The 17,982-nt window shown below is 42.7% G+C and overlaps 1 protein-coding gene across 1 annotated transcript in view; it reads right to left on the bottom strand.

The window, feature by feature from the left end:
• Positions 1–6,686: 6,686 nt before the first annotated feature.
• The window catches only part of SNX31 (sorting nexin 31), a 71,063-nt gene continuing 59,767 nt past the window's right edge, over positions 6,687–17,982 (bottom strand). The window contains exons 10-14 of the mRNA XM_056522412.1: positions 16,151–16,354; positions 13,464–13,553; positions 12,072–12,149; positions 11,935–11,982; positions 6,687–6,851 (exon numbers count right to left, since the gene is read on the bottom strand). Of these exons, the coding sequence (XP_056378387.1) occupies positions 6,768–6,851; positions 11,935–11,982; positions 12,072–12,149; positions 13,464–13,553; positions 16,151–16,354 (504 nt within the window). The 3' untranslated portion in view covers positions 6,687–6,767. The remainder of the gene's footprint in view (positions 6,852–11,934; positions 11,983–12,071; positions 12,150–13,463; positions 13,554–16,150; positions 16,355–17,982) is intronic.

Here is a 17,982-nt window from a genome sequence, read left to right as displayed (position 1 = left end):
CATTATTAGGGTTTAGGGGATTGTGCACAGGCTTAAAAATACAGGTCAGGAAAGCCTCATGCTGCCCATACATGGCCCGGTAGGTCTGGCCTGGTCTAAATGAAGGGTTTGTGTCGGTACATATGGCGCCTGAGGGAACATGCACATTTTTTTTGATCTGTCAGATTTATACAGAATGCCACAGAAAAACAAAATCTGTACGGTATAGGACAGTGGTCTCCAACCTGCGGACCTCCAGATGTTGCAAAACTACAACTCACAGCATGCCCGGACAGCCATCGGCTGTCCGGGCATGCTGGGAGTTGTAGTTTTGCAACAGCTGGCGTGCCGCAGTTTGGAGACCACTGCTCTATGAGTAGGTCTCTTTCGGGCATGCTGGGAGTTGCAGTTTGCAACAGCTGGAGGGCCGCAGTTTGGAGACCACTGCTCTATGAGTAGGTCTCTTCCGGGCATGCTGGGAGTTGCAGTTTTGCAACAGCTGGAGGGCCGCAGTTTGGAGACCACTGCTCTATGAGTAGGTCTCTTCCGGGCATGCTGGGAGTTGCAGTTTTGCAACAGCTGGAGGGCCGCAGTTTGGAGACCACTGCTCTATGAGTAGGTCTCTTCCGGGCATGCTGGGAGTTGCAGTTTTGCAACAGCTGGAGGGCCGCAGTTTGGAGACCACTGCTCTATGAGTAGGTCTCTTCCGGGGATCTGTATTTTTTTTCTTTATCAGAAAAACAGAGCACTGACAACTATAGAGAGAGGTTCTAAAATTAAAGGGGTACTCCAGTGGAAAACAATGTTTTTAAGTCAATAGATGCAAGAAAGTTAAACAGATTTGTAAATGACTTCTATTTAAAAATCTTAATCCTTCCAGTTCTTATCAGCTGCTGTATGCTCCACATGAAGTTCTTTTCGAATTTCATTTTTGTCTGTCCACAGTGTTCTCTGCTGACACCTCTGTCTGCAAATTTTTTTTTAATCTGTCGGATTTATGCAGAATGCCACAGAAAAACTAAATTTGTATGGTATAGGACAGTGGTGTCCAACCTGTGGACCTCCAGATGTTGCAAAATTACAACTCCCAGCATGCCCGGACAGCCATTGGCTGTCCGGGAATGCTGGGAGTTGTAGTTTTGCAACATCTGGGAGGTCCGCAGGTTGGAGGCCACTGGTATAGGAGGTAAACAGGGGTACAGTAAAGAACTCCTATTCTGTTATGGGGCCCTATTACAGCTCCATGCAAAATATAGATGTTACACAGCAGAGGTGGATTTTATGGGTATGTTCATGTTGTATGCCTTGGGGGTGTATGGTAGCTGGGATGTTGTGGTAGATAAGGGGTTAATGTTAACATTATAGTTCGTGACGCCAGGTTGAATGCTAGTATGCTGAGGTAATTCTCCAGCCTATCGCCGCCCTTCCCAGAAACGATAGGTGCATGTTATAAAATTACTGAAGGTCCACAATGTACTTGAACTTGAAAAAACTTTACTTAAGTGCTTGCAGTACATCCAATGAACAATGACAGTCTCAGGCCAACAGTCTCTATATATATCTCAATGACTGACAATTGTTGCGGACCTTGAATGATATTAAAAGTCTCTGAATTTAGGGTAGTTATTGCAGATCCGTCCGGATTTAGGGGATGGATAAGGTCCGGTGATGCTGCAGAGTGCTTAGGGATTGATACACTCTCAATTTAGAATTGATCAGCCGTTGCCGCAAGGCTCGGGCCTAACTCACTGCGGTATGGGTCAGATAGCGGTATGGGTCCTTCCACGTCAGGAGCGCAGGAGCAAAGAGATGTTGCTGGCTTGGATGCACAGGAACAAGAGCGCGAGCAATGGCCGCCGCTCCCTTATATGGGCGGGGAGAATCTGATTGGTCCGAACATCCGTCATTCACTGTTACACAGTGTGATGGGATTGACGACGTCACAGGGACCTCTAAAGGTCCTCAAGCAGAAATACCATAGAGTTCACCTGACCATGTGACCTGCTACACTATGGGCAGGTAATTAACTATTTATTTACATTTGTACAAATCTTATACATCTAAATTAGTGTTGCTCGCGAATATTCACAATACGAATTTTATTCGCGAATATCGCATATTCGCGAATTCGCGAATATAGCGCTATATATTCGTAATTACGAATATTCGTTTTTTTTTCACAGTACACATCACAGTGATCATCCCTCTCTGCCTCCAGCTTGTGTGGTGTAAAGATTAGGCTCTAATACTACTGTGTGAGGCTGGTATGCGAATTATTGCTTATGTTAATTTTGCTTATGCTACTTTTCGCATATGTTATTTTCGCATACGTGACTTTTCGCATATGCGAAAATAAAACGAGCATGTTACGAATATGCGAATATTCGCGAATATATGAATATCGCGAATTCGAATATGGCCTATGCCGCTCAACACTAATCTAAATCCTAAGTGGTTACTGGACAGTTACCAACTGGATGAGAGGTGACTAGGGGTGAACTAGACAATTGGGACCCCGACGTCCTAGGGACTCTGCCTATGGGGACCCACAATAAAAGGGACTGGATAGGATACATTACCGGGACACCACATTCACATGTTGCATTTTTATAGCAGATGCACAGGCTGGAAATCTGCAGCATGTTAAAGTAGCAGCAAAGTTGTCGAATTTTTTAGGGGATTTTTAGGTCTGCAACATGTCAACATATGCTGCGGATGTGCTGTGGATTTTCAATGGGGAAGCCCAAATCCACAATAATTTTGTAGTTGTTGATGAATTCGGCACCCTAAATTTATGGCACTGCATCCTGGTACTTTGCGCACAGCGCTGTACATTTGTGACTTGTCTATAAAGCGAGTGCAGGAGTTGCATAGTGGCCGATTCCCCACTAATGTCTGTCATTAACCCTTCAGATGTTGTGATCAATGCCGATCACGGCATCTATAGGTAAAGGGACAGATGCTGAGTTCAGAAGAGGCTTATTGGACCCCCCAAGTATGATCGTGGGAGTCCAATGAGTTCAAATGCATAGTGGTGAGTGGCGGCTACTCTCAGTAGCTGGACACTTACCGCTAATGACGGGGAGTAGTGATCTCAACACTCCCTGTCATTAACCCTTTAGACGCCGTGATCAGTGCCAATCACTGCGCCTATAGTATCAAGTTACAGGTGCCGGTTATCTCTGCAACGAGGTCCGATGAGCTATAATAGTAATGGAGATGCCCTTACCTGCCTTAGGCTGCCGGTCTAATGATACAGCCTCCATAATTAAAATAAATAAATAAAACACCATTGTTTAAAACAAGAATAAACATATTTGGTATCGCCGCATGCGTTATTGTCCGAACTATCAAAATATATTGTTCATGATCCTGCACGATAAACGTCGTAAAGGGGGAAAAAAATACAAAACACCAAAAATTGATTTTGTCACATCATTCATATAGATTATATATGAATAAAAAGCAATGCAAAACAAAAAAGGTACTGATTGAAAGAACAGATCATGGCGAAATAATGTAACCCTAATACAGCCCTGTATACGAAAAGAGAGTAAAGTCATGAGGGTAAGAATGGGGCAATTTTAAGGATTCTGGGGGGTGTTTATCAACAAATGTATATTTTTTTTTGTAACTATTGCGCAATTCTTTGGCGCATTCTCTCCACTGTCATTTTTTTAAACTTTCTCAAAATCACACGGTCCTGTGTGTGATTATTGCTTTGGTCAGTAATGCATCATTTGTGCCAACTGATCTTTGGTGCAATTTTTTTTGGTGTTATTCACTGCCAAGAAATGTTGTACATGGAAAACACACATAGAAACGTCAGAAAATGTAAAGGCGTCAAAATACATAAAAAATTTTTTTTGTGAAAGCAGCGATAGCTCCGAGGCTTGCTGATAAACTGCAGGAGGGACCCCGAAATTGCTGCGCTACAGGGTAAAATCCTCTGTGGTGGTAAGTTCTGTGTAAAAGGCGCTGTGAACAGCTGATTTCAACATTTGCGCCAAAATTACTAACTAAATGATGATAAATTTGGTGCACGTCCACAAAAACCAAAGTGAAAAAAAAAGGGTAAAAAGAAACAGTCAACAGGCAAAATTGCAGTTTTTACCAACCTGCCAAATTCCACTTAAATTTAATTTATTTTGCCCTACTTTTCATGGTAAAATGAATGGTGTTATTGCAAAGTACCATTAGTCTTTAAAAAAAAATAAAAAATAAAAAAAAATAAAAAGACTCGTATGGATGGAATAATACAAGTTATGGCTCTTTAAAAAAGGCAAAAAGAAAAACCAAAAACAAACACAAAAATGAAAGGGGTACTCCAAAAGGATAGGGGATAAGATGTTAGATCGCGGGTGTCCTGTCGCTGGGGACCCCCCGGGATCTCCGGGCTGGTCCGGAACACGCCTCGCCCCTCCATTCATGTCCATGGGAGGGGGCTTGATAGCTAGTACATAGCAGTCATGCCTCCTCCCATAGACGTGAATGGAGGGGGCGTGGCATCAGCATCACCATTTATTCAGCACGGAGCGGAGTTTGCTCCATGCACGGAATGACAGGGGCGCCGCAGCGAAGATCGTGGGAGTCCCCAGTGGCAGAACCCCTGCGATCTAACATCTTATCCAAAGGACAGGGGATAAGATGTTTTCAGCGGAGTACCCTTTTAAGGCCCGAACAGGCATTGTTATTGTAAATGTGCATCATCTTGTGACTTGTGATTTTTGTTACATTCTTTAATAGAAATTCTTGAATCACATGTGTGGTGTCCCGATATAGGACATGGTCCTGTACCATCTCTAGGTCTCCTCCGTAAGAGTCCCTGCAGTCCATAGGGCTCTCCTGCAGGGCTCACCCCTTGCTCACCTTCTGTTAATGCATTGTAGATGTGTTGTGTACATGTTTTTCGTTATACATAAAGTTGTACAAATGTATAGAGGTTAGTCATGTGAACCACTGTCATGTGACACTACCCAGAGTGCCATGGGCACAGGAACCACAGGCTTTGCAACCAATGGGCTTTAGTCCAGCCCCCCTAGTATATAAGGGGCTGTAGTCTCTAAATTCACTCTCTTAGTTCCTGGCTACAAAGCAAGCACAATCTCTGCACCTACTAAATTCATCTCCGCTAGGCCAAAGCCTAAAGAACCTGCAGCCACTTCAAAACGTGAGTTATCAAGCTCTATCTACAATTCTTGTGACTACTACTCAACTCAAGGATAATATTAGTAGCACAGTGGCCTGCATAAATCATCTCAATACTACAAGTCCCAGCAAGCCTGTGAGGTATCCTGCATCCCGGTTGCCTCTAGAGAAACTGCATATTTGTAAAGACTGTTTAATAAGAATTCCAATTAAAAGTTCCAGTTATTTTCACAATTCCTGCTGTGGACACTCCTTTATTGCCTGCCGTTTCTGGGTTTGATGTCGGCAGGGCCTTATACCGAAACAACCACATCCTGGCGTCACGACTGATCAGGGGTTAAATAACACCTTACCCCACAGGGTTAATACCACCAGACCCTGCTACACCATTGCGACACCCCGGGACCACACATGAACAAAAAAATCTAATGAGAAAAATGGTATTTAAAAAAACCTACATGTACTAATACACACTATTTTGGGAAGAGCAAAGTCTACAAAAACTGCATCATGGAGGTCACAATAAAGTGGAAATTTTTAGGGCTTTTTTTTTTTTTTACTCATGGCCAAAAATTGCTAGGCAAAAAGTATGCGTAAAGGAGGAGGAATGTTCATTTTTAGATAAACAATGCGGCATATATTCGTATTTTATTAAACATGTAAAAATATACATAACATACAAGATACAACAGTATTTTCTAATTTATTTTATTCCTATTTTTTTCTCCATAGAACTTTATCTACAGAAATGTTTTCTAAACAGTGTGCCTCCAGCTGTTGCAAAACTACAAATCCCAGCATGCCCGGACAGCCTTTGGCTGTCCGGGCATGCTGGGAGTTGTAGTTTTGCAACAGCTGGAGGCACACTGTTTAAAAAAACACTGATCTACAAATTACATAATAAGCACATAGAAAAGAGAATTTAAACAGGCTGCAATTTCTTTATACATTAATTTTTCATACTTTTCAATCCTTTGGCAGTATAGGATAGCAACCTAACGCTTTAAGCTTAATAATACAATGTACTTCTGGCGCGTTCACATGTCGCAGATATGCTGCAGATTTTTACTTTCCCATAAAAGTTAAATTGGCAAAAATCTGTTACAAATCTGCAGCGTATCCGCCACGTGTGAACATACACTTAAAGGGTACCTCTCATCAAAAAAACTTTTGATATATTATAGATTAATGTATGCAGAATAACTTTACAATTGCATGTTATTAAAAAATATGCTTCTTTCTATTTAATTTTCCACTTTGAAGAAATGACCACTAGGGGTCTCCCTACCAGTCCTGGCAGCAAGCATTTCAGACTCATGCTGGAGTCCTAAACACTACGAGCTGCCAGTCTGCTTTGTTCACAAAGGAGAACACTCAGAGCTGCCAGCCTGCTTTGTTCACAGCCTGTGTGGCTTTGAACAAAGCAGGCTGGCAGCTCTGAGTGTTTAGGACTCCAGCATGAGTCAGAAATGCTTGCTGACAGGACTGATCGGGAAAAATACAATAGAAAGAAGCATATTTTTCATTAACATGCTATTGGAAAGTTATTCAACATTCATTAATCTAAAATATATCAGAAGTTTATTTGATGAGAGGAACCCTTTAATACGATACTTGGTCTGTATAATACTGTAGGAAAACTACAGATCGCAGTCAGACATTTCCAGTGAATCACTGTTTCTAATGTGAGAAAAGGAAAAATCTTTCTTCTCAGGGACATCTACCTGTGAAGACAAAAAAAATGGAAAAACAAGTAAAAAAAAAAAAATAAGTAAATCACAAACAAAATCAGATATGTTCTCTTTATCTGTAATACTGCAGTAAAATCTAAGGGTATCTTCACACTACGAATTTGTTGCGGAATCTCCGCTCGCGGAATTCAGCGAGCGGAGATGCAGCCTGGCAGCCAGCAGCGGTGGTAGGACCGCGTGGGACTGCGCAGTCACCATTGACGGCTATGCACTGCTCGTGGACTTTCGCGCAAAGAATGAACAAGTTCTTTCTTTGCGCTGAACAATTTCAGCGGCAGAATTGTCCGCCGCTGAAATTACGCAGTGTGAACGGGTCTCGCGGAAGACCCATTCACACTGATGCTAGCGTTCACTGTGCGGAATTTCTCTTGGAATTCCGTGGGAATTCAGCAATGTGAACATACCCTTATTGTATAGCAATAGTATGTGTAGAGTATCTAGCACTATTATATTCATTGATGTATTGAGAGCCGTTACTTGGTCACTTGATGTTACTATTATTTATGTACTGTATGGTGGTATTTACAACAACTGTGTAGCACGTTTTTTTTTTTTTTCTTTGCAGTGTACAGTGGAAAAAAAATTATATAGCACCACTGTATGGCAACTAGTTAAAAAAAAAATGGTGAGGAGGGGGGGGGAGGTTCGAAGGACAAACAATGGGCGTCACTGCTGCCACACTTGTACACTTGTAAACATAATAAAATGCAAATTACATAGGTGAGTATACTGAGATAAGTAGTGAGTATACTGAGATAAATTATCACAAAGTGCATGAATAGTATACAATACCAACCTAAACAAAAGTATAAAGTGCCAGGTGCAGCAGGAGTGACGCCACCCCAGCGTACATCTACCTAGTTCCCCATTACTTATACTGCTCACATTATTTGGGTGGACTATTCGGTAGAACTAATTAGGTAGTGTGCTTTTTTTCTATTAATGCCATGATATGCCAAATACATGACAATACAATACATTTTAGGGCAGGAGTGGCCAAGCCACAGCACTTTGGAAGGTGCCATGCGGCTCGTAGCTCGCCTCCAGGTCTCCCTAAAGTAAAGTAAAAATCAGGCACAATCACCAGGCCCATTAGTAGTGCTGCAGTAGCTGCCTGGGAAAGAAAAACAGACGTCACTCTCATGCTCCAGGGACGTGCAGAGTGACCCCGCTAAGAGAGGAGCGAGGAAAATGCACCGCCACCTCTATCTGCAGGCTTAGTCAGCTGCTAACTGCTTAGTCTGCCCTGTCAGGCCTACCGGGCACTGTGCTCCGTTGCTCTGCTGCCGGAAGCAGTGGGCACATAAGTAGATTAATACGGTACTACCTACTCACCTAACTACCTAAACACTCACCCACCTTTTTACCCATCCAACCAGCAACCCCTACCTAGTTACAGATGGATTTACCAATTTGGGGGAGGGATTTCCTACCCGAGAACATAACCTGTTTATGGGGCTACCTAATAGGAGAACTAACTACTGTGGGGGTTATCCGGCAAAGGAAAAAAAATTATGCAACGTGTCCAGACTGTAAAAAAGCTTCTACTTACCTCCCTCGCTTCCTGGTAGTGCCTGGTATCGGTGCCCTGGTCTCCACTGAACCTTGCTTTAAAAAGCTGTAGATATGACATTGCCACTCCACCAATGACTGGCGTAGGCAAGACACTCCTGCAGTCAGCGACTGAGTGACAATACATCATCTGCAGCTCCAGGAACAAGGTGTCAGTGAACACTCAGGTGCAGATACCGGAGGCTACGAGGGAGGTATGTAGAAGCTTTTTTGTAACATTGGGGGGAGATTTATCAAAACCTGTCAAGGGGAAAAGTTTCTGAGTTGCCCATAGCAACCAATCAGATAACTTCTTTCATTTTTGAAAAGGCCTCTGAAAAATGAAGGAGGTGATCTGATTGATTGCTATGGGCAACTCAGCAACTTTTCCTCTGGACGGGTCAAGATAAATCTCCCCCAGTGAGTTTAGCCACCCCTGTTATATAGGGATGCCAGCACGAGATACCTTGGGTGGTACCCTGTGCAGTAAGTCTGGCTCTGGTCAAGTGACATTTAAATAAACTCACCAAAGGGTGTATGGATCAGAGAGGTAGCCATGCTTCTGCTATAATCCTCCTCAAGAAAGAGGGCCCAGCCCAGGTTGGCCATATCCTTTATAGGTAATATGGAAAGGACATCCTTGCACAGGTTAAAATAAACTATGGTGTAGGGCAGGGGTTGGCAACACCTGGCAAGCATGCCACTCATGACACGTAGGGTGCTTTTGAGTGGCACGTGGGGCTGGCTCTGGACACTTATCCCGGATCCCCAGGTGAGTGAGCACTGCTTTCAGCTATCACTGTGCACATACACGCACACACAGCTGAAGCCTCCTCTCAGTGTGAGCTGCAGTACCTGCGGCTTCACTGAGAGGAGACCTGTGACCTCTCGTCACTCATCGGCACCTGCACTGTAGAGGGAGAAGAACGCAGCCAGGCCGTGCTACCCAGGAGATCGCTGCGTGGGAAATAGGTGAGTAAAAGTTTGTTTTAGTCATTCATCCTGGCATCAACAGAGCAGGGGAGGGAAGGTGACGGGAGGGGGGGGTGAAAAGTGATGATGATGATTAGGGGAGGAGGGGGTGCAAAGGGATGATGGTGACGGGAGGGGGGTGCAAAGTGATGATGATGAGGGGAGGTGGGGGTCCAAAGTGATGATGAGGGGAGGTGGGGGTCCAAAGTGATGATGGGGTGAAAGTGAAGGGGGGGGGGTGCAAGTGATGGGGGAAGGAGCACTGGCTACTTACCTACCTGGCTACCTACACAATTACCTGCCTGGCTACCTACCTTATTAATTTCCTGGTTACATACCCACCTACTTAGCCCCCTGGCTACCTACCTACATAGAAACCTAAGTACGTACCTACATACATACGTAGCTACCCATTTACCTACCTTGTTACCTACCTATGAACTTACCTCCATATCTACTTACCTACCTGCATAGCTACCTACCTACCTAAATATATCCAAGGAAATTCATAGCTCACCTAAGCATAAAGTGCAGAATTCATTGCAGTTTATTCCATTTCAAACAGTGTTACAGAGCAGGCTACATTTTGTCACCTCTCATACCTGACAAAGGCGAAGACAGGTCGCTGAAATGTAGCCTGCTCTGTAACACTGTTCAGAATGGAATAAACTGCACTGAATTCTGCACTTTTAGGGAGAGCAGTGGAAAAATGCAGAAACTAAGATGTTTGTCCTGCAGATGCTGCAGTGATGGGTTTTAGCTGGAAGAAGTCATCATGGCAGTCTGAGCCAGATGGAGAACAGAAGGAAAGAGGACGCCGCTGACCGTAAAAGATGTGAATATAATATGTATATTGTTGTGCAACTCGACTGGGGTCTGATCCTGGGGTCTGTATTATGTAAAGGGAGGGGGGGAGGGTCTGAGTTATGGTGGAGTCTGATTCTGGGGTCTGTACTACGGTGGGGTCTGTATTATAGTGGGGTCTGATTCTGGGGTCTGTATTATGGTGGGTGGTGATTCTGGGGTCTGTATTATGGTGGGTGGTTCTGGGGTCTGTATTATGGTGGGTGGTGATTCTGGGGTCTGTATTATGGTGGGTGGTGATTCTGGGGTCTGTATTATGGTGTGGATTGATTCTGGGATCTGTATTATGGTGGGGATTGATTCTGGGGATTGTATTGTGTTGGGGACTGATTCTGGGGTCTGTATTATGGTGGGTGGTGATTCTGGGATCTGTATTATGGTGTGGATTGATACTGGGGATTGTATTGTGTTGGGGACTGATTCTGGGGTCTGAATTAAAATGGTTGCTCTCACTGTAAGGTCCTTGCAGCGAGAACAATATATAGGGACAATTCTGTAAACCCCCCACCCTGTGATAAGCCACACCCACAATGAGCCACACCCACAATGAGCCACACCCACAATTAGCCACACCCACAATGAGCCACACCCACAATGAGCCACACCCACAATGAGCCACACCCACAATGAGCCACACCCACATTCCCAACACCAAGCTACTTCCAAAAAAAAAATTGGCCACAGCACTACCAAAAGGTTGCCTACCCTTGGTGTAGGAAGTTAACCAAATGATCTGGGAAATTATATACGGGTGCAAACAAATACCACATTCTCCTATCCCAGCTGTGTGGGGGTGTATTGTGCAACCAGAAGCAGACCTTCCTTTCCTCTAGCCATTGGTTGTCAACTACCTGTCCATTCTTAAATACCCTACTATGTAATAATAGTCTGTCAATAATAAAATAATGTGCATGGACAATTTAAAAGGGGTACTCCAGGTAAAACCACAGGATAGAGGAGTGTCTGATCACAGGAGGTCTGACCTCTGGGGCCCTCCCGTGATCTCCGGGCCTGGCTTCTCACCTGTCTTTGAAGCAGATGCCTGGGAGTGGCTACCTGCTCAGCCAATCAACTGCTGAGCAAGGGATCCCGTCCCAGCCAATGATTGGTGCAGCATTAGGGAGGGGGAGGTTTGGGGGCCAGTGATCTCTCACGTGTTAAAATTTGCACAATATTGTATTTCATTTACACAGTGTTTCTGATGCGGTTTCTGTATCCAATTTAAGAAATTGGACACAATTGTGTGATTTTTTTAAAGGATGCAGAATGGGGGAAAGCACATGCATTAATGCACTTCCCACATCCCACGCCACCTCGGGAATGGAGTATACTTGTGCCATTTTTATGCAGATGATAAATGTAATAAATCTATTTGCGTACACTAAGTGACTTGCTCTCCAAGCGCAAAAATGATAAAGCTAGTGCAAACTACAAAAAAAAAACAAAAAAATAAATGCACCCCCCCCCCCCCCCCCCACATTGACTTTTAGAGGTGGCTTTATATATGTTCACTGTCTGTTGGCTCTCCATGATCTATAAGTGATGGAGCAATGATAAAGATTGTCAATCATAGTTACATAGTTAGTATGGTTGAAAAAAGACATACGTCCATCAAGTCCAACCAGTACACTAATCACTAGAGGAATAGATCAGTTTTTGGTGGACAAACCTTTTTCTGCTTTCTGGTGAACATACTTGCTGAAGTTCTGTTATCCTGCTATAAAAATAAATAAAATAACTATAGATCATTGACATTTATATAATTTATAAGCGAATAAGTTCTGAAAACTGCAAGTTTTTACTTACAATCTCTAGGTTCCCCTTAGTGCAAGTCACCGGTTGTTCACTCAGCATCTTTTTTAACCAGGTACTTAGTAGGAATGCCTGAAAGTGACAAGGTATGTAATTTGAGATTATGTCACATTATACAGGTCTATGGACACCAGTAGAGTTTGTTACAGGTACACAATAGATTTTTTTTTGTAGCAATTATCAATTTGTATCAAGTCAAATGTCAAGATAAAAACAAGACCTTTATCATTTCCTTTATTTTTAATAGAGAATTACTACTGTTCAGACTAGAAAATTGTTTGGTATGAATAAACAGATTGTAAAGGCTATGTGCACTTCTGAAACCACGTTTATTACTTAAATGCACACACAAAAAAAAAAAAGATATAAAATATAAAATAAAAAAAGGCTACTTTGCAATCTATATGTAGCCATGGTTACAGACTCCAAATGAGTCCTGTGTAGTCTGATCTACCAGTCTTGCAATAACCCCACTTTATTTTCCCCCTCTTCTTGCTTATTTAGGCCTCTTTCCCACCACAGTTTGTGCCCCCGAGGCATGGATACGTCAGTAAAATGTCAAAATGACATGCCGAAATGTCTGTGCTAGGACAGGGACAGGCCCCATTCATTTCAATGGCCTGAGCATAGTCATCTAGTGACTAGTTTGGGGTCATTTGCCAAGGATATTCAAGTGTTTGCTCAGACTAAAACGCATCTTGCAGCATTTTTTAGTCCACGACAAAGGAATGACCAGAACGTAGTCACTAGCTGACTACACTCAGGCTATTGAAATGAATGAGGCCCGTGCCTGTCCGAGCATTGATATGTTGGCTTGTCATTTTGAAATTTTTCAATGTGTCTGGGTCTCAAAGGCACAAATCGTGGTATGAACTCGGCCTTACAAAGAGTAGGAACCCGGCTACACACAGAGTTTGTTCATAGTCTGTAACCATGGGGACACATAGTACACACGAGGGCTGTGTACACTGTGTGGCAGGATATTTTTTTTTAATAAAGACTCTTTGCAAAGTTGATTCACTTTTCATATTAGATGCATTAGGGTCATACAAACTGGTTGCAAAAGTGTACACAGCCAGGATGACAGTGTGTTACAATAGGAGCTGTGTGGTGTATTGGTTTACATTCATGCTTCAGCAACATTGTAAACCATTGTAATAGCAAGAATGGTAATGCCATGTGTGGACACGTCCAGAACCTTATGATGAGAGCTAACACAATAGTGCATGAACGACACATTATCTGCTCCATGGTAACATCCAGGAAGTTATTCATGTAAGCAAATGTTTTTGTGTGCTCCCCCCCCCCCCCCCCTTACTTTTTAGAGACTCTGCAATGTAATGTGCCATCTTGCACCCCCCTATTTGTTCCCTTTCCCTGACAAACCTGGTTTGTCTTTATTGTAATCCATTTCAGGACATCTCCATCAGTGTACTCAAATCTGAACTCCTGTTGGTCAAGGTCTTTTTCTTGTTCCTGAAAAATAAGGAACATCATTAGGTATGGGCTGAAGCCTGGAGACACTCATCTATTCTTGTTCTAAGTTTTGCTCCAATATTCAGTAACTAGATTAAAATGGGTTTTTCAGGACTTTTTGATTGATGGCCTGTCCTGAGGATTGGTGGTGGTCTGACACATGGCGGCCTCCACTAATTAGTTGTGCGCCAGAGCCCCAGACAGCTCTCTACATTGTGTAGTAGCTGTGCTAGGTTACTGCAGCTCATTGAAGTGAATATGAGCTGAACTGCAGTAACCCAGCTAGGCCACTACACAATGTACGGCGCTGTCTGCTTCCTGCTTCACTCACTGCGCATTTCAGGCGCTGCAATTCTGGCACACCGCTGATCATCTGGTCAGACACCCACCTATCAGATATTGATTGACATTTATTGCATATACATACAGTGGTCCCTCAAGTTACAATATTAATTGGTTCCAGGATGACCATTGTATGTTGAGACCAGAACTCTATGGAAACCTGGTAATTGGTTATGAAGACCCCAAAATGTCATTAAAAATAGGAAAAGGGGAGGGTTAAAGAAAAATATGTAGATAACTAATATAGATAAAGCAACTAATATAGATAAAGCAAGTACTTACATATAAAAGTAAGAAAGAGCTGCTGGGAGTTGTAAATCACTGTCTATGTCAGTGTTTCCTAACCAGGGTACCTCTAGCTGTTGCAAAACTACAACTCCCAGTATGCCCGGACAGCCAACAGCTGTCCGGGCATGCTGGGAGTTGTAGTTTTGCAACAGCTGGAGGCACCCTGGTTGGGAAACAATGGTTCATGTAGCAGAAAGGGGCTTCTTCTGGGTCCTATACAGAACACACAGTGTCCCAAATGGAGCCACCCTTACTTGGTGTCCAAAGGAGCAGCTAACCCTGGCACAGGTAAGGACTATAACAGAACTTGTAGTACCTCCTTGTACTGTAGGGGGCGCTACCAGACAGCCGGTCAGTGCATGCACTTAAGTAATACAGAGGCTTTACCACTAAAATGCTCATTCTGATTGGTCAGTTCCTCCAGTTGTGAAATGTCTCACAAATCTGGACTATCCGTAGCATTGTATGTGGAGTCTGGTTTCAAGTTACAATGGTCCAGAAAAAAACATTGTATGTTGAAACTATTGTATGTTGAGGCCATTGTAAGTTGAGGGATCACTGTACATACATACAAGATACATTTTTCTTTCAAGGTCACTTATTTTTACTTTCCCCTTTTCCGCATTAAAAAAAAAAAAAAAATGCTATCCGCGTCCTTGCATGCTCCATTTGCATATAAGTGTCTCAGTTTTTAGCTCTTTAGCAACTACTAGATTTGCTACCCAAGTTGTTATTCACATTTTACACTTTAGTTTATCAGCTACTAAGGGTCCATGCATACAATAAACCCACTTCACTTACCAAGTATGATGTCACATTGAGTCCCTACAGTTCTGTATTATGGACCTATAGTCTTTTCATGTGACACAATATGGTGACTTCATATAGCACAGCATCCTCCCTTAGGAGCAACTATTTCCTGGGGAGCAGTAGACAGTGGAAAAAAGCGGAGGTGGCGCCGGGTGCGGTGTAGGTCTTTGGCCGGTATAGGGAGGTACCCGGGTGGGGGGTAGCGTATCCCTTGCCGGTGATGGTAGCTTGGTATGCAGGCCTACATCGTGTGGACGGAGCCCAGAAGGTGGGTCCGTATGGAGAATGCAGAAGAACAGGAAAAAACTGCGGTGGCGCTCCCAAGGAAGTAACCCAAAGTCGTGGGTATAGGGTATAAAGTAAATCATTTATTTTTTACAGCATATAGAAATCAAAGAAAATAAAAAACTTAATGCAAGATGCGTTTCGGGAGTCACAGCTCCCTTTCTCAATTGCAGGTGGTGGCTGTACAGCCACCACCTGCAATTGAGAAAGGGAGCTGTGACTCCCGAAACGCGTCTTGCATTAAGTTTTTTATTTTCTTAGATTTCTTTATGCTGTAAAAAAATAAAATTATTTACTTTATACACTATACCCACGACTTCGGGTTACTTCCTTGGGAGCGCCACCGCAGTTTTTTCCTGTTCTTCTGCATATTTCCTGGGGAGGCAGATAAAGCTATGGACACTGTATTATAGATCTACACAACATGGATATGGTATAGCAGAGTGGATGAGGCCCTAGGCACCCTATATCTATCACCCAAACCCACCAATTTCAGTAGACTGGCTGAACAACATGTGGATCAGGGTCTCCAAACTCTTCCCCCGATAGATGATGTAAAGGAAGAGTAGTATTGGACGTAATTAATTTTAGTAGTTCGATCCAATTGATCTCTAAAGGATATGCTGCCAGAGATGTCTGGCAGTGACTTACCCTAATACTGTACCCACTTTCATTCAGCCAGGCTGATGTTTCATGTGTATTGGAGGGATTGGGAGAGACAGTGGTCTGCCGAATTAACATTTGTCCACCAGCCATCTAATGTCTATGATCACAAATGACTACAGTAAGTGTTCTGTCCCATTTGTCCTAGCTGACATCATCTAGCCAACCAACAATTCATAAAAGCCATCTGACCTAGGTTCACGACTTACCTGGAACCTGACATTCCAGCAAATAACTTTACTGATATGGAGCCTAAGATTTTCAGTCTTCTTGTCGGTGGTCTGAAAAAGGCAATATAGTTCACTTTTTCCAACAGACACGGTGACCACGGTGTTGGCACCTAAATGATCTGTGAGACCAGGGTCCAACTTTTGGTAACTGTAGTGCTCCACTTGTTGCATCAACTCCAAGAACTAAAATATAAAATATGCAAAAGTCTAAAAAGTTTACAAATACCAGATAACAGAGGTGGCACCTCCAAAAACATTCACACACTATTAGTGTCCAACACAAAACATAAACCAGCAAACCTGTTTGATGGATCCATGCCCGGACCGACAGAGGAGCTCTGCTGCCATAGACTGTGGAACAGAAAAAAAGTAGTCCAGCATGGAATCTGAGTAAAAAATTAAATCTCCTTTATTTGTAGTGTATTAAAAACACACAACCAGCAGGACAAACACAATACAGCATAGGCTTAACCTGAAAAGGATGCTCTATTGTTTTTTGTCCTACCGGTTATGCATTTTTAATGCACTACAAATAAGGGAGATTGGCTTTTTCACTCCGATTCCATGCTGGACTACTATTTCCCCGTTTCATGTTCACACACTACTGATCTGCTGGAACATCTGCTCCTTCAATGAAACAAATGTGCTGGGAATATGGGATGAAAGGCTATGATAAGGACTCTATATAGGAGAGTTGTAAATAGCCTAAGGATACACTGTATATCCAAGAACACTGATAGTTCAAATGTTATCAAACAATGTGTTTTTGTAAAAGATTTATTCATAAAAAAGGATAAAGAAGTTGTTTGCAAATAAACTATAGTGCGTCGTACTTATTGTTTTGAATGTATGAAAGGAGAGCGGAACCTTACAATAGCTTCACTGAATGACTAGATGTACACCCTTTGGGGGGGGGGGGGGGATTGTTTATCAATTTGTGGATTCAGAAAACCCCCTTTAAAACCAAGTTTCTCAAAGCAAAGGAGTATTTATACTTTGCCTCCATTTCTGATCTACTCTTGGGATTGGGCTCTGGAAGAAGAAGAAGAAAGAAAAATAAAAGCACACTAAAAGCTACTTGAAAGATACTTAATATCTAAAAATGCCTTAATTTTGTATAGGAGGGCTCACTGGTAGCATATGTAAATGGTCACTGCCAGATACAAAAACTTTTTATATGTTGTTACTGATGAAAATTAAAGACCTGTGGTTGTTTATTTTTTTTTTTTAATAAAGAAAATGGCTCCTAAAAATCCCACCACTAGGGGTCACTATACCTACTGGGACACTAACCAGTCCTGCAGCAGCATCAGGCTTGTCCATGAGTCATGGACAAGGCTGCATGAGCAGATGCACCAATCCTCTTCCACCCCCACAAGGGAGGGACACACCCCCTTCCCCTGAGAGGATTTCTAACTGTGAGCTAATAAAAAGAGGGATTTTTATAATAAATATAGGTGATAGAGGCATAAAAATGACAGGTACACTTTAAGGCAATGTGTCATTAGAAAGTGATCTATTTATATAAAATTTTTAAGAATTTTTGTTGACTTTTTTTTTTCTATATTTAATTAAAAAGCCTGAAATGTTGCAGTTTCCATTCTGACTGATATGTCTAAAACTAATCTGAGAGTTCCTGCTCTGTACACATCATTTCCCAGTCCTTCCCAGCAGCAATGTGATAGGTGACACCAGTAGATAGATAACACTGGATCCACCACCATTCACAGCAGAGATCAGCCTCCACCCTCCCTGTAGAATGACCTTTAAAAAAGTTCACAGAGAATTCCCAGTAACATCTGCAATTCATT

Source organism: Hyla sarda, chromosome 5 (assembly GCF_029499605.1).
Source record: "Hyla sarda isolate aHylSar1 chromosome 5, aHylSar1.hap1, whole genome shotgun sequence".
NCBI classification, from domain to species: domain Eukaryota; kingdom Metazoa; phylum Chordata; class Amphibia; order Anura; family Hylidae; genus Hyla; species Hyla sarda.
This window is presented reverse-complemented; position numbering and strand designations above follow the sequence as displayed.